The sequence below is a fragment of the Hevea brasiliensis genome, chromosome 2 (genome assembly GCF_030052815.1).
Source record: "Hevea brasiliensis isolate MT/VB/25A 57/8 chromosome 2, ASM3005281v1, whole genome shotgun sequence".
Classification (NCBI taxonomy): Eukaryota; Viridiplantae; Streptophyta; class Magnoliopsida; order Malpighiales; family Euphorbiaceae; genus Hevea; species Hevea brasiliensis.
The window spans coordinates 10,935,920-10,953,399 of NC_079494.1; the positions used below are offsets into that span (position 1 = coordinate 10,935,920).

Sequence of the window (17,480 nt, forward strand, 5' to 3'; positions counted from 1 at the left end):
TACAACAAAACCCAACTTCCTTTTTACATTTTCTATTTTTAAATTGTAATTATCCTAATAATATAATTTAAGAAGTGACTATTTGAACAAACTAATACACTACAGTCACAATTAAAATTAAAAAATAAAATAAAATATTCTTAAATATTAGTCATTTACTTATAAATAAAATAAAAAAAATTATGATAATTTTATTTAAAGTTATTGTCATATTTATATCTTATATTGTCTCTCATATTTTTATTAGTTAACTTAATTTCTTAAAAATTAATTAAATAAAAAACTTTATGGCTTAAAAAAAAAGAATTTTGATTATTCGTTGATAAATTAATTATTTTTTAAATAAATTTTTATTTAAATACCATTGTCAATTATTTTTAAGGTGGATGAGTGACCACACTAGACTAAATAAAGTTCCTAATGAGAGTATTAGAGAAAATGTATGAGTGGTGTCAATTGAAAATAAGTTGAGAGAAAAGAGATTGAGGTGGTTTGGTCATGTAAAGCGTAGATATATAGAAGCTCCAGTTAGACAAATAGAGCACATTAGGTTAGAGTAATACAACTTGACCTAGAAGCATTACACATTTCTGAGGATTTAACCCAAAATCGTTCATAGTGGAGAAAACGAATCCATATAGCCGACTCCAAATTTTTGGAATAAAGGTTTAGTTGAATTGTCAATTATTTTTAAATAACTTATTAAAATACAACATGATAATTCTCATTAAGGAAAAACTTATCAAGATGAGTATTATTCACTCATTATTTTATGTATAATTATTTTTTAATATTAATAAATGTCTAATTATTCATTAACAAATAAATTTTAGAATAATTCTTTAAAAAGAATTTAAAAAAATATTAAATCTTTTAAAATTTAAATATTTTAAATTAAATTCAAATATTTTATATTTATAAGAAATTATTTGAGAGTATTTTAGTCTTTTAAAAATTATATATTAAATTAGTTGTATTTTCGATTGTATAAATATACAATTTATAAAAAAAAAAAAAATTGTATTTTCGTTGCTCATATTTCTTTTCTGAAGAAGAAAATTTTAAATCAGTGTCGTTTGTGTAACGTCTCTCTTCGAAGATTCACACTACTCAAGCGTCCATTCTCAGTTAGTCACTTCGCTATCAAACCATACACTCGCTTCCACGTGTACCATTTCATCACAGCTGCACAATTGCAATTCACCGTGGCGTCTTCCTTTAAGCATTTTCCAAAACTGCCTACGTCACCCTCTCCACCACGCGAGTCCCACGCGAGTAATATCCAAGTCGTCGATGCCGTGTTTATTAATTTTTTTTTAATTTAATTTGGATTTAAAAAAGAAAAAAAAAAAAAAAGAAAATTAGCGCCCAAATAAAATGCCCACCATGACAGTTATGCTCCTAATTCTTTCCGCGCCCCTGCAGTCCATGCTCTACCCTCTCTCGACGGTAATCGGTAACGGTCACTTACCGGTCAATTTCTCTTCTCTTTAAGAGTTCACTAGAAAGTTACTTCTACTCCTCGCAAAATCCACTTGATCGCTTACTGCTCTCTCTCTCTCTCTATCTCTCTCTCTCTGCAACTCCCTCTCTTTACTCTTTTTAAATTATACTTAAAGAGGGGTTTATGGTGATAAAGAGGCGCAAAGTGAATGCTAGGGTTTTGTGATGGTGGTCTTGAAGAATGATATATGAAGTGATTTTTGAATTTTGGTCTCAATAATGGTGGCTGCGGTTTCCACTCCAATAAACCCCAATACGACACCGGCAGCGGCGGTAGCCAAGCAAAACCGTAACGCAACTAGGCCTCTTCTGTTACCATCGGACCCCGACAATGCACTCGCACCTGGCCGCCCAAAATCCCGTGAAGTTACTTCTCGATACATGTCTTCTTCGTCTTCCTCTTCTTCCACAGCGAAGCGCTCCTCATCGCCGCCGATTTCGCGGCCAACGGGTATGATGACCCCAATGCCTTCCGCACCTTCTACAATCAAACGATCGCAATCCGTCGAGCGGAGGAGGCCTATAGATTTGAGGATTGGGAATGGTATTAGTGGGGAAGTGTCAAATGCGCAGAAGATGCTGATTACTTCTACGAGAAGTTTGTCAGTCTCGTTTCAGGGGGAGTCATTCTCCCTTCAAGTGAGTAAAGCAAAACCTGCTCCGTCGCCAATTAGAGCAAGGAAAGGTACGCCAGAGAGAAGAAAAGCTACGCCGACGCCCACGAGAGGAGCGGATCAGGTGGAGAATTCAGGGCCGGTGGAGCACCAGCGGTGGCCAGGGAGATTGCGGCAACCGAATTCTCTGAGTAGGAGTGTGGATTGCACTGACGATAGGGAGAGATTAACTGGATCTGGAGTGAATATGAATGTTGTCAGGGCATTGCAGAGCTCCTTGGTGGATAATAGGTCCTCAGTTGAGAGCAGATTGAGCTATGATTCCAGCAATATTGATTCAGAGAAGCCCATTGATACCAATGGATACGATACACACTGCGATCCACTTGTAGTTTCTGATACTGAGAGTGTGTCCTCTGGTGTTACTTCTGAAGGTGTTAGTAATGTTGGTGGTGGTGGACAAGGACAACGTGGAATAATGGCACCTGCGAGGTTCTGGCAAGAGACTAACAACAGACTCCGGCGCGAGCCAGAACCTGGCTCCCCAGTCTCCAAGACCGTCGGATTGAAAGGACCTGCACCAACTAAATCTATCGCACCCAAGAAGCTTATTGATAGCCCAGTGTCGTCACCCAAAGGAGTTGTGAATACTAGGGGACAGCTGTCTCCTATTCGTGGCGGAGCATTACGGCCTGCTTCACCTGGTAAGCTTGGGGCACTTTCACCAATGAGGGGAGTGAGCCCATCTAGGAAGAGAAATGCTGCGGGAGCCGTGGTGAATAGCAATTTAAGCAATTTGAATAATACACCTTCAATTTTGAGCTTTGCTGCTGACATTCGGAGAGGCAAGAGTGGGGAGCATCGGATTGTCGAAGTGCATTTGTTGAGGATTTTATATAATCGGTTGTTGCAATGGCGTTTGGTAAATGCCAGAGCTGATACTGCGTTGTCAGCACAGAGGTTGAATGCAGAGGTATGGTTATTACTTGCTGGACTTAAAACTCATTGTTGTCTGCAAATTAGTTTATATTTCTCCGTTGCAACTCTCTTTCTTGCTCTGACCTATAACAGTTGATGCATAAATTTTAAGTTGTCATATGATTTGTCATTTTTAACTTTGTTTTATTTTATGGTAAATTGGTAACCCCTAACACTTTCTTTACTTCTTTTGACCCTGTTCAGCTTTGGTGTTCTTTCATTGACTTAAATAGTAAGTGGGAATTGCCAATTTTCATACCCAGTACTGTTCACATCTTGCAAATGAAAAACTTATATTTTTTTCGGAAAGAGGGGAAATGAAGTGAAATTATTGCCGTAGTTGGTGTTGCGTGCTTGTTGAGGAAGGATGGATCAGACTACATGGTTGACTTTTACAAATTTAGCCATTTAGTCTGATATTGCCAAACAAAGTCTTGCTGTCAATGTTCATGCATGTTTTATTTTATAATGTCCTACATCGTTTAGGCAAGGGAGTGTAACTTCTAAAATAATTTGGATAACCTTTTAGGGGTATAGTTTGAGGACTGAAATTAATTTGGGCTACTTAAGTTTGGGTGTTATAATTGGTATTAGAGTGATAATGGGTTAGATGATCTTTGCTTAGCAATTGTGCTTGTTCCTAGGACCGCATGAACTGCGACAGGTCCGTTGCAAATTTAAGTGGGTGAAATTGTAACGTCCCACATCTTGCGACAACTACATCACTTAACGTTGCAAATTTAAGTGGCTGAAATTGTAATGTTAGTCTGATATATAGCCAAGCAAAGTCTTGCTTTCAGTGTTCATGCATGTTTTATTTTATAACGTCCCACATCGTTTGAGCAAGGGAGTGTAACTACTAAAATAATTTGGACTAACCTTTTGGGTCTGGTAGTTTGAGGACTAAAATTTATTTGGGCCAGTTAAGTCTGTGTGCTATAATTGGTATTAGAGTGATCTGGATCAAATGGACCTTTGCTTAGCAATTGTGCTTGTGCCTAGCACTGCATGAATTGTGATAAGAACGTCAGAAATTTAAGTGGTGAAATTATAACGTCCCACATCTTGCGACGAGTACGTCACTTGACATTGCAAATTTAAGTGGCTGACATTGTAGTGTCCCACATTTTTAGGAGAGGAAGGGGTTATATATCATACGTCCCGACTACTAAAATAATTTGGGTTGATCATTTTAGACCTAGTGGTTTAAAGTCAAAAATCATCTGGGCCAGTTAGGTTTGGTGTTACATTTTATCTTTAAAATAGTTTTATTACAAACTGTGGATCATTTACAACTTGCAAGCTTACTTTATATTGCATATAGCTTGGTAGGGTGGGATGGTTAATATAGCTTGTCTTTGATGGAAGTAGCAATTAACATGTAAATAGTTAAGTCTGGTTGTGAAGAAAATTCAGAGATTAAAAATTGAATGTTTGGGGTACAGAGTTTTGTTTATGTGATCATGAAGTGTCTAGGAGCATGGAGTTGAGGGAGCTCAACTGATGAGGCAATCAGCCAAAGGCGGAAGTTGCTTGATATATGGTCTAAAAGTAATGATGGAACAAGTTCTTGAATGACTACTAGAAGACATTCCCATAGAATGCACTTGTGTTATTTTTATGTTACAAGTGCAAATAACTAAAATAAGTAGTGGCAGCAACATAAAATGATGATGGGCAGATTTATTTATTTACGGTTGATCAAAATGAAGTTCTAGGCTTCTAGCTAGCTTGTAGATAGGATGATTAACAAGAAAGATAGAGTGGCTGCTTATAATAGGAAGGAAATGGGCAAAAATTATATTTTCTTGGATAATCATATCTTTGAACAAGTCATGTAAGGGAAAATGAGATGGTATTGATCTCATAGTATATTTAAATTGTGGTCATTGCTCGTCACAATGTGTTCTTTTTTCCTAAATAAAAAAATAAAAATTGCAAAATGCTTTAAATGATAGATATTAGAAGTGCAGCCAATTAATGACCATAAATTTTATATTCCTTGTAAATCAATCAACTTAACTAGTACAAAACGAAGTGGCAGTAATTATCTATCCTTATCACTACCAAAAAGAGTGACTAAGAGAATGTGAGTCTCTTGGCTTTGAGTTCGAGAGTTTTGGCATCTAAATATACTTCCCTTTGCTTGATATCTGCCTTGTTTCCAAGTATAGTGAAGTTAAAATTACAAGTGATCAGAGTTTCAAAGGAGTTAGATTGAGGAAAGACTGAAAATGGTGGCTGGAAATATTGGGGCAAGGCAAGAGAAATGTTTGTTGGACCTGGCAGAAAAGAATCTGCCCTTTTACATTTAACCGTTATGGCCTGTATTTTACAGATAACTGGCATTACTGTTACATAAGCTATTTCTGATGTAGAAAATTTTGACTGTTGCATCTAGGATGTAATGGTGAAGGAACTTTCAAAATCCATGACAAAAGAGCCCTTATGTAAAATTATGGTTCTCATTGATTATTTTCTAAACAGTTGGCAATTTAAGTTGTGGATGTTCTGGGAACTTGGATGGGAAATTGAGGATGTGCCATGTGGTTAGCAGCTAGAATACACTAAGATAGTAAATTTAGAGGTTTTATCTGGGTAGAGGTAGGGATGAGCAGTATTCGATTTGAACCGAATAAACCGAACCGAACTACCTTAATTCGGTCATTTGGTTCGGTTTTGCATTTTAAGAATTTCAGTTTTTTTTTTGTTCGGTTCGGTTTTGGAGAAAAAAAAAATTTGGTTGAATCAAGCCAAATGGAATTGCTCTATTGATTTTTAAATTGATTTATTTTTATAGGAATTTGTAAATTATATGTAATTGTATATATATAAATTATTTAATTTCATTAATTAATAGTTATTAGGTGCAAACCAAGATCAAAATCAGACCAAATAACTTAAAAATCAAGTCTAAATTGAAAAACCTATCAAAACTTAAAAACTAACCAGTTCAAACCGAAATAAAGTAGTTCAATTCGATTCAGTTTTTAATTCATTTTGATTCGATTTGATTTCTAAAATATGATAATTTGGTTAATTTGGTTCAGTTCGGTTTGGTTTGAACCGAATGGTCAGCCCTAGGTAGAGGTTTCATCAATCACCTTGATCCTAGAGTTCAACTAAAATCCTGAAGGTATGACTAACTACCTGCGTACGAGTTGCTAGTAATCTGTCAGAATTCATATGTTTAATATCAATTACTGAGATGAATTTTTCAATATGTTTATGGAACTAAGTATGTTATTAACTGTAATTTATATGGTTAGAGTATGTTCAAGTTGGAGTGCATTTAATGCATAGATATGTAAGTGTGTCCGGATAAAAGTAATACCTAGAGCTGTCCATTTGTGTAAATATAAGTGAGAGCATATGTATTATAGTTGAAATGCTAGAACTGTCCATTTAGGTGTGCATTCAGTGCGTAGGTATTTGTGTAAATCCAGATGGTAGTAATTCCAAGAACTGTCCATTTGTGGAAATAGAAGTGATATCATATGTAATATAGTTAACATGCTTGTCACCTTTCTATGTTTGTTAACTCCTTTGTTATTTAATTTAAATATTCTCTCTTTCAGAGAAGACTGTATAATGCACGCATGGCAACCTCAAAACTGCGTGAATGTGTCAAAGCAAAAAGAATGGAGTTACAATGTTTGAGGCAAAATTTGAAGCTAATTTCCATCCTCAAGGGGCAGGTAAGATACATAGCGCTACATTTTGGTACATGCATGGTTGTGCTTAAATAGGGTTATGCAACTACTGCTTTCTTTTTGGCATTATATAATTATGTTTGATGACTGCAGATGATATATTTGGAAGAATTTGCACTTATAGACCAGGATTTTTCCCGTTCTTTATCTGGGGCTATTGAAGCTTTGCGGGCTAGCACACTTCGCCTCCCCATTGTTGGTGGTGCAAGGGTAAGTGCCATTTTAACTTTTACTTGATTCTCATAGCCGTGGCATATAATGGAGGCTAATAATTTCTTATTTGTTCTTTATTTCTGCAGGCAGATGTCCAAAATGTGCAGGATGCCATCTGTTCGGCACTTGATGTGATGCAGGCAATGGCATCCTCAGTATGCATATTATCATCAAAGGTGATCTTTTACCCCACTCCAGCCATAAACTGGGACTAATAATTTCTCATTTTTCAATCATAATAGTTAGAAATTCCACACTACTCACTAGGACCTCTTCCAAATAAGACAATGAATAAATTCAGAGAGCATTAGTTCCCTTGAATAAGCTCAAAATGATTGTGGAATGGTCCAAATTTATGATTTTTTTACTTGTTGATTCACATGTTAATGAGTGTTGTGTGAGTTAAGAGCCAAAGGTCCTGTGGTTAATTTAAAGGCAATAACAGGTGAGCAGAAGATTATCATTCCCACTAGGATGTGCTCATTTCATCAAAAGATTTCAAATTGTCCTCCTCTGTTGTTGTCTTATTTGTCACTTTTGTTTCCTCTTTTTGTGGGAATCAATTAATACAAATTTTCAAGTATTACTTTACCATACTAACTGAATTATTTGTGGTTTATTTAGTTTTATGTCTGATAGTATGTACAATTGATAGGTTGGGGAAGTAAACTCTCTGGTGGCTGAACTTGCTAATTTAGCTGGAAAGGAGCATGCTTTGCTTGATCAGTGCAAGGATCTCTTGTCAATCATTGCAGCCGTGCAGGTAATCTTGTGTTTGGTTTTACTTTTTTGAAGAATCATGAAGCACATAAGCATTATAAATCATGGTTATCTTTATATATATGTCTTTATGGCCAGGTGATGGAATATAGCCTGGGATCGCATTTTATACAACTAAAACGTATACCTTCCAGTCTAACAGCAAAAGTGTAAAGCTCATATCACTTGACAGCCTACCCTAAATGCTAACATCAAACCAGATCTTTTTTTTCCTCGGATTCAAGGAGGAGCCAGATGTAATAAAAGAAGTATCAAATCAAACGGTTGATTGCTTGTAAAAGCAGAAAATAGCACACTTGGCCTGTTGGCTGCAAAAAGGATGGTCCTATTATATGCATAGATTGCATAGAGTTGTTGTTATTCTCTCTCTATATTCGGATTAGATTGTATAGAGGTGCTTTCTCTATAAGGCAGAGAAAAATATATGTAAATATGTTGTAATGATGTTTCCAATTTTCCTTTTATTCAATAGCTCTACCTCTAGGCAATTTGTGACCCGTTGTTTTTCTGTATATATCAAGGTTAAATGGTAAATTGGTAAACTGTGTTTCCACTTATTCCTCTTTACGCACGCCATGTGTTTTAGATGAAGGATGTCTTTGTGTTGGATAATCTGTTTTTAGTTAGCATGAAAAAGAATTCCCATCATCTGTCATGTCTTTGTTGGGCCTTATCCAATTAACTCAGCCTGAATGGTTTTACTTATTTGCCGTTTCTCTGTTAAAACCTTTGTTCCTTGGGTAAATTGCAATTAAGCCTTTGAGGTATAGGGAAATTTACAAATTAATGCCTGATTTGTTTTCTTAGTTACAATTTAATTTTCAATTTTAAATTTCATTATGCTGTTAATTGCTATTCAATTTAAAATAATTTATTCCCTTAATTTATATTTTATTAAAAAAATAATATCTATATCTAGATTTTATATTTTATACTTAAATATAAAATTCAAATGTAAGAATTATTTTGTTAAAAAAATAAAACTTCAAGTATTAAATTGTTTTAAATTGAAGAGCAGTTAACAAAGCGGATTCAAACCATTATTCTAAATTGATTTATTTTAATTTGATTCAATTTGATTGGTTTTATAATTCAATTCGGATGATTTTGTAATTTAATTCTATTCCATTTCTATAATTTTTCATATTTAGCTTTTAATTTTTTAGGGTTTGCTGACCCCGTAAATGCTGATGTTTAGTCCTCTTCAATTTGTGGTGTGCCTGTTCCCACTTTCTACTACTTTTGGCTTCCTTATTCACTGCCTTTATTCCGTCAGCTTCCCAAGAACCTTTTCCTCTTTAGCTGATAATAAGCTTTGAATTTTCAGAAGTTGGTCCTTTTTTAGTTTAATCTTTGTCAAAACAAACATTAAATTAACAGAGACAGACCAAGGCAGCTGCTAGGTAGAGGAACCCACAGGCCATAGCTGCTATAGCAAAAGAAACCCACCAGCACCAGCTCCTAGCAATCTCTCTATTTTCTATACACACACATATATATCAACCAACCTCCACCTTCTAAGCAGACAAAGATTATAGGCGTGCCCAACCCATTGTGAGACTCTGATCAGTGGAAAATCTCATTCTCATCTGTCTTAAAAGGACACAGCAGCTTACCATTATGTCCCAAACCAATAGGTATAATCTACTGCAACTATTAATTAGTTTGAAGCTCCAATCAACAATAACAACAACTAAGCCTTGATTCGGAAAAGGGCAATTTGAAAAGGGCTAGCTTATTTATATCATAAAGATTAACTAAATTTTATGCTAACCATTAACTTATAGCAACCTTCCTCACTTAGAATCGGTTATGTTTTGCTAAATGCAGAAAGACACAATTTTTGAAGCTCTAATCAAATTTAGGAAATTATAGTCAGAAAATTTCACCCCCAGCACACTCAAAATCAAATATTTTATTACCATTAGATGAATGATTCAGTCATCGACTTGTCTCCCAACTCCTCTCTTCAGAAGAAATGATATGATTCTGCTTTCCTTTCAAATGCTGTTGACTGTGTATAGGTACCATGCATTTGGCCTTGAAGCTTTTGCATCTATCGCATCGCCCACTTGTTGGTACAAGGAGAATGGTGATCCAATGAAGGTGATGTGGGATCCACAGCATATGCCATAAGACGCGGCGACTCGAATGAATTGGAATAAGACTAATTTGCTTTCCAATTAATTTTTCAATCATGTCCTTTTCATATGCGTCAAGTTAAAGACATTTTCATTTGGTGTTGATGTCGTGGAACCCACTTCCAACGGCGGAGGACTATGGAGGAGGAGGAGGCTGACGTGCACCGCACCTCTTTTTCAATTTTCTTCGCAAAGTCTAGTTTTTGGGACCCACCTTCTTCACTATTTTAATTCCACGCGAAGTACGCAAAATCCTTCTTCTGCTTGGTTATAATGAGACCATTGGTCAGTAATCAACTGACTTCATATGTGAGAATGTCATGCTCTGTTTTCTTGGCAAGTAGCAAGCTAGTAGCTACTCCCAAATTTTTAATCAATTACTCTCGTTTACTTTTCATAATTTGTGATGATTTAGGGCAGATAAAAAGGAAGAATTTCATCATTAGCCAAGGCTCCAGGCACCAGCAAATTATAAGTTCACTTGCCGGTAGACTGCAAATATTTGGTACCATGGCCATGTCCATCCTCAGGGATGGGATCAGAAGCAACACTAATGTAGTTTGATATCATAGTCAAGCACTTGATAGATCTGATAAAATGCATAAAAATTGACACGAGATTAATATTGAATTGGGGTCTCCTTCATTGAAATAAATAGGCATTATTTCTTAAATTACTTCTTAATCTATTTAATTATGCATTTTACATCCCTGTTTCAGAGAAAGCTCATGCTATGACTATATTATTAGTGGCTTCTTATCTTCAGCATTTAGGAGGTAGGACAGGGAACGTGTTTGATGAACAAATTATTTTCATCACAGGTTCCCCCTCAAGAAAGGAAATAATCTACCAACACAACAACAACTTCCTCATCGTATGAATTTGCTGTTCAGTAAAAAGTCATGCAAATGCATTGAAAGTAGGCATCAAACACTAGGAAACCATCTAGCTTGATTTAGTCCGGTAGTAAGGGCGTGACACTGAATCCATCTGGCAGAGCCACTTGAGCGTAGGGTGGGTCTGGCAGCTTATATCAGATGGTCAGATGCTCATAATTTCCGGTAGTCCATATGTACGGACAGGACAAAATCCCCAAGCAAAATCCACCACAAAGTGACACATCCATCGCCTTGATCATTACAAACCCAAAAATGATAATTAAAAAAAAAATCAACACCAAATCTTCACCGGAAATATATGTAGCTCGCTTCCAAAACTCGCCGGGCTAAAAATTCGGCTTGATATTTATATGGAAACAAAAAGGTTACACTGCTACTACTGTGATCATTCACAGTACATAACCCTTTCTTTCTCTCTTTCCCATTTTTTTTTTCTACTCAAACGAACAGATTCAAAAGTTTCTTCCTATCGCCACCACTGCTCTTAAAGGTCGTCGTCTCTGATGATTCTTTGGTGTAAAACGACACCGCATCTCTGCCTTTCTTCTCTCTCCCAGCTCTACCTGATGCCAAAAGCTTTGGCGTGAGAGAGAGATTGAAAACGGACGCTTGATTCTCCCTCGCCATATTAGTGTAAGGCTTTGATTGTGTCCACGTGTTTCGTAACTCGCATGCCTCCGCAGAGAAACTGACAGAAGACGACTCATCGTAATTTGGCGCCAAGACTCCGCAGTGAATTCCCGGTATCGGCCGCAGAATTCCACCGGAGAGAACCGTCTCCACCGCCGCCTGGCACACGTGCCAGTTCCCGCTCCACAACAGTCCCACCGCTCCGTTTACTGGATTCACGGTTCGCCCGCACGCCTCAAACAACAAGGATTGAAACAAAGCTACAAGCAAAAGAAACCAGAGAAACAAGCAAAATATTCCATCAATATCTAACAGGTGTCAATGTCAATATAGAGTTTTGGACACGTGTACAATTACCTGGCCGTTGGGATTCCGGCACGGCGGAGATGAGGGACATGAGATCGCTGCGGCCGAAGAATTTAGCGAGAAATAAGGTGGCGTTGCCTTGTGCTTCGGGGGGACTGATCCAGTGAAGGCACGACCTCAGTATACAAGTCTCGCCGCAACCCTTTCGCAGAACTCGGCATCCGTTGCAGCTCATCTCCACCGTTGATCACGGATTGGCCTCCAAGGAAAAGGTCCAACAAATTCTATAGATTTTGATATATGATCGTTATATAGGGGCGGAGATTTCTTGAGAGGTAAGCAAGTGAAGCGAGCGAAAGAAAGAGAGAGAAGGGCACGAGAGTGAGCATAGGGGAGTGGTAATAATAATGGCACAAGGAAAAGATTGGTATGGTTGATGGGTTAAGTTAAAGTAACTATGGTTGAGTTGATTTTTTTGCAACGAACGGTGGGATTTTGATTTTGCAGGACGGTGGCGTCAAGGTCTTTTGTTTGGCGATACGAATATCTTCCAAACTTCGGGCGCGAGCGGCTCCGTGCTTTCGCGTCGCTTGTTTAGCCAGGTACGCACCGCTGGATTTTAGTTTATGTATTGATCTGTGGCGCTGGATGTTGTCGCCGTTTAATTTCCTTTTGTATTTTTTATTTATGTACGAGTACTTCGAAGTCTAGCCGCCCCATCCAAGTGGACGGTGACTCAGAACCTGGAATTGGGACCTTAGAGTATTGTTATAGTTTTCTCTTCTCTTTTCGCTTTTTAATTTTTTTAAAAAATTATTAGGGAGCAAAGAAAAAAAAGTTAAATTAAACCAAAATGTCTTGGATTTTCTATTAATTTAGTCTAGATAATTTTTTTTTATTTTCTTTTATTTTGATATAATTTTATCTACATAATTTATACTTAGTCAATTTCAAATCCGAATAAAGAATGAGAATTGCGATAAGTGATAATTAACGTAAAAATTTTATCACACCTCATGATATAGCTTCTTTTATTTTGATATGATATTTTATAATAGTAAAATATATAAAAACATAAAAATAAATTTCCAAACAAAACTTTACTAATAAATTTTCTTTCATTAATTTAAATTGAATATTTGATTTATCGAAAAAAAAAGATTTAAATATTTTAAAAATATTAAAAAATGGAATGGCAGTTGGAGTAAAGAATAATGATTCGGTGAATTGATAGCTTATCCCTTGGGAAGACGCTCAAATCCGAAAAGAATGAAAGTCTTCCATTGTGTTTGGGGTGGGGAAAAAAATAAGAAAAAAAAATTTGAAAGGAAAATAATTTTATTTTTTATTTATTTTATATTTAATTGAAAAAAAATTAAGGAGGGAAGAACAATTTAAAAGCAAAATAAATTTTATATTTTACTTTATAGTTTTTCTCTATTAAAGGGAAAGTGGAAGAATGTTGAAATTACACATTGAAAAAATATGAAACGAATAAGTAATATATAAATAATTAAATTATAATAATTAAATTAATTAATTATTTTGACGTATAAAGTAATTTAATTATTTATATAAATTTATATTAAATTAAATTAAAATATAATATTTTTGGTACTCTTCAATATTTAATAGAGAAAAATAATTAAAATTATAAAAATAACTTTTTAATAGGCTTTTAATATTTAAGAATAAAATTATAATTTTATTATTAAAAAAACTTTTCTTTTAATATTTTTCTTTATATTCAAACATAACAAAGAAAAAGTTAAGAAAAAGTTATCTCTCCTTCTCCTTGTTGTCTTTTATTTTTCTCTCATTATTATTTCCTCCTAAAAATAATGTCTAATAATTAAATAAATATTTTGTTTACCTAAATATAAGAGAGAGAGAGAGAGAGAGAGAGAGAGAGAGAGAGGCATCAGAATGAGTATGATAAGGATAAGCTAAATAAGCTATTAGAGGAATCTTTTCAAATGCTAAGCGCAAGAAGAGGTTTTTCCTTGATGATGCCGTATTCACGTGCATGTCCGATAAAACAAATTAAAAGCTTGGTGTACAACTATGAGCCCTATGGTCCCCACATGGTGATAAAAGCATCTATGTTATAGGCATATCTCTTTTCTTTCATTAAAATACTTCTAATATCTACATGTGAAATTCACTTCATAATAAGATCCTTTTTTTACATAGAAAACTATATATGAAAGTCCTACTATGCATATGCAGTCAAATATTAAATATCTATACTTTTATTTACAATAACATATATTCAAATTTTTATTTTTTTTCTTTTAAAAAATTATAAAGTTAAAAAAAAAATCATGATCTAAGGATCAACTATATCTACAATTAACGTGAATAAAAAGGTTTTTACCAACATAAAATATCTTATTTACCCTTTATATTATTAAAAGTAAAATTTTCTTCTATCATTTACTCTTTTCTCTTTCAATATTTTTCTTCCAAGTACATCATCTTTTTTAGCAAACAGTAATAAATTATATTTTCATTTTTAAGAAAAAAAAATAATTTTTCTCTATAATTAATTTCTCTACACATAGAAAAAACATATATATAATTATTTGAATTTTAATAACATATACATAATATTTAAATTTTAATTTTAAAAATTTATTTTAATTTTACTTTATTGAAACTTTAAAAAATACAATCCACATATACTTGTCATTTAGTCAATATTTGTGATGAAACAATTTTTTCTTAGCTAATATTTATCGTTTAGAGGCTTTTTTATTTTTATTTTTTTCTCAACTCTCTACCAATTGACATGTATATTATATAAAACGTGTAAGGTACAACATGCCAAATTTGTTGCCCTTTATTTCGACTAGTTTAGTTAAAAAAGGAAAATATAGCCGATTAATGTTAGGATTAATTGTAAATCAAATTGTTCATCTCACTTTTAATTTTAATTTTTGACTTTAATTAAATTTAATTATTTGATTTTTTTAAACAAAACATGATTTTAATTTTAATTAAATTAATTATTTATTATTCAATTTTAAATTAATTTAAATTTGATCTATGATATGAAAATGAATTAGACAGTGATAAGTAAATTAATGTGTTTCTTTGGTTTGAGTAAATAGAATGAATCTATATGAATTTAATTCAATATATATATTAATCAATCAAATAAATCGAGCATGTGACATATCACATTGATTATATCAATTGCAAAAATTATCATTTAATTGATTCAATTTAATATATATATGTATGTGAGTCGACTGAACCAATTTGAGTATTTGACATGTCTTATTAATTATATATTTTAGTCAATTAAGCCTTTAATTGAGTCAATTGAATTAATTGATTATATGCAATGTCACATTAATTATATATATTTAAGTCAATTGTGAAAATTATAACTTATTTGATTTAATTGGATATATATATTTGAATTAACTGAATTAATTTAAGTATATAACATGTCACATTAATCATATATTTTAGTCAATTATGTTTTTAATTGAGTAAATTGAATTAAATTGATTATGTGCAATGTTACACTAATTATACATATTTGAGTCACTTGCAAGAATTATAATTTAATTAAATGTATATATTGCAAAAATTATAATTTAATTAAATATATATTTGAGTCACTTGAATCAATTTGAGTATGTGACATTTCATATTGATCATATATTTTAATTAATTGAGTAATCAATTAATTTTATACAATGTCATATTAATCATATATATTTGAGTCAGTTATGAAAATTATCATATGACTAATTCAATTGAATATATATTTAAATCAATTGAATCAATTTTAGTATGTAATATGTCACTTCAACAATTTATTTTAGTCAATTGAGTTAATTGAATTAATTGATTATGTATAATATCATATTAATTAATTATATATATTTGAGTCAATTATAACAATTATCATTTAATTGATTCAATTAAATATATATTTGAATCAATTGAATCATTTTGAGTATGTAGCATATCACATTGATAATATATTTTAGTCAATTAAGCATTTAATTGAGTAAATTGAATCAATTAATTATGTATAATATCACATTAATCATTTATATTTTAGGTCTATTGTGACAATTATCTTTTAAATAATTTAATTGAATATATATTTTAGTTAATTGAATCAATTGAGTATGTGACACATTATATTGATCATATATTTTAATCAATTGAGTTTTTAATTAACTAAATTGAATTAATTAATTATATATAATATCACATTGACCATATATATTTTAGGTCAATTGTGACAATTATTATTTAAATGATTCAATTGAGTTTTATATATATATATATATATATATATATATTAGTTATGTCACGACCCAACCTATGGGCCGGACCGGCACTAGGACCTGGGCTAGCCTAAAGCCCCCGAGGCCCGTAGTAAGCCTAACTATTCATTAACCCAACTCTAAGGCCCATTTGGGCCCAATTTCAAGAAAACAACCGGACAAAGTCCGGTCATAAAATGGACCTTTCAACGGGGAGTTTTTGACTCACCCGACCTGTAAACACAATAATAATCAATTGGGGAGCTCAGCTCACCCTCCACATACTCATAACAACATAAAATAAATGGGAACTCTGCTCCCTCATCCAGTCCATCAACATGCATAAAATAATAAGTTTACAGGTCCAAAATAAGAATTTATATTACAGACCCAATTTAAATGAAGGTTTCTAACACATGCAGAAATTCTAAGATTTAACAAGTTTATACAAGCATTAATAATCGACCTGCGAGGGAGAAAGCAGGTTAACCTAAAAAATATTCTCCTGTGGCCTGGAAAAATATTGAATAAGAGTGAGCGTTCGACTCAGAGAGTAAAATATCAATTTTAACCATAATCTCTATAACTATCTAAAACTAATGCACCCTGTAGAGTAAAATGCAGCATCAGCAATAAATTCACATCATAATAGCAAAAAGGTAAGCACTCACACACCCAGTAATATCAATCATAATATATGGGAGCTGATCCCCTATACAGCTCTCTTAAATCCAACCTGGTGCCAGCGAAGAACTCAAGCCGGACTTTCGCTTAATAAACCAAATCGGGGTCCCAGCGAAGAACTCAAGCCGTGACTACCCCCGAAGAATTGGGTCCCAGCGAAGATCTCAAGCCGTGACTACCCGTCCTATCCATAGCCAACACCACGTCACGCGCACGCCAACGCACGCACACTGCTCCAAATTACCACAACAACATCCATGGCACTTTAACAGTTATAAATGCAATGTAAATCGTGCCTAGAGTTTAACTACATAGATATATGCATATAAGTGATGTATGGGCATGCTTGAACATATAATAATATTGAAATTACAATTAAAATTAATATTTTACTCACAGACTTGACAACGGTCACTGTGGCGGCTGGGCGGAGGAAGAAGACTGTCCCGACTCACCTGACAATTACATTACAATTATTTAATACAATTGACTCAATACAAATCATGAAAAGACCAAATACGTCCTAAGTCGTGCCGAAAATCCGGCAGAGTCTCACATATACCTAGGACCTACCCAACCTGCAAAAGGGCTCAAAACACACTTCTATATTCACAATCCGTATATCCACAACTCAATCACATCACACAGCCCCTCCTGGGCCCATTAAATCAGTCATCCATCACAATATGTAAAATTTCAATTTAGTCCTTATAATTGATCATTTTTA

General features: G+C 33.7%; 2 protein-coding genes across 2 annotated transcripts; one reads left to right on the top strand and one right to left on the bottom strand.

The window, feature by feature from the left end:
• The first annotated feature begins 1,366 nt into the window (after positions 1–1,366).
• On the top strand, positions 1,367–8,358 carry LOC110673021 (QWRF motif-containing protein 2). Its single transcript, XM_021835976.2, has 6 exons — positions 1,367–3,090; positions 6,674–6,793; positions 6,902–7,018; positions 7,108–7,197; positions 7,677–7,784; positions 7,880–8,358. The coding sequence occupies exons 1-6, from the start codon at positions 1,723–1,725 to the stop codon at positions 7,952–7,954; spliced, it is 1,878 nt and encodes a 625-aa protein (XP_021691668.2). The 5' UTR covers positions 1,367–1,722; the 3' UTR covers positions 7,955–8,358.
• A 2,686-nt stretch (positions 8,359–11,044) lies between these two features.
• On the bottom strand, positions 11,045–12,311 carry LOC110673020 (LOB domain-containing protein 38). Its single transcript, XM_021835975.2, has 2 exons — positions 11,829–12,311; positions 11,045–11,731 (listed from the first exon to the last, which is right to left on the bottom strand). The coding sequence occupies exons 1-2, from the start codon at positions 12,010–12,012 to the stop codon at positions 11,280–11,282; spliced, it is 636 nt and encodes a 211-aa protein (XP_021691667.2). The 5' UTR covers positions 12,013–12,311; the 3' UTR covers positions 11,045–11,279.
• Between the last annotated feature and the right edge of the window lie 5,169 nt (positions 12,312–17,480).

Excerpts from the sequence above, each read along its gene's own strand:
- LOC110673021 (XM_021835976.2), top strand. The coding sequence starts at position 1,723 with ATGGTGGCTGCGGTTTCCACTCCAATAAACCCCAATACGACACCGGCA. Across the intron at positions 3,091-6,673 it reads CACAGAGGTTGAATGCAGAG|AGAAGACTGTATAATGCACG; the intron begins GTATGGTTATTA and ends TCTCTCTTTCAG. Across the intron at positions 7,198-7,676 it reads TATGCATATTATCATCAAAG|GTTGGGGAAGTAAACTCTCT; the intron begins GTGATCTTTTAC and ends TACAATTGATAG.
- LOC110673020 (XM_021835975.2), bottom strand. The coding sequence starts at position 12,012 with ATGAGCTGCAACGGATGCCGAGTTCTGCGAAAGGGTTGCGGCGAGACT. Across the intron at positions 11,732-11,828 it reads GCCGGAATCCCAACGGCCAG|CTTTGTTTCAATCCTTGTTG; the intron begins GTAATTGTACAC and ends TTTTGCTTGTAG.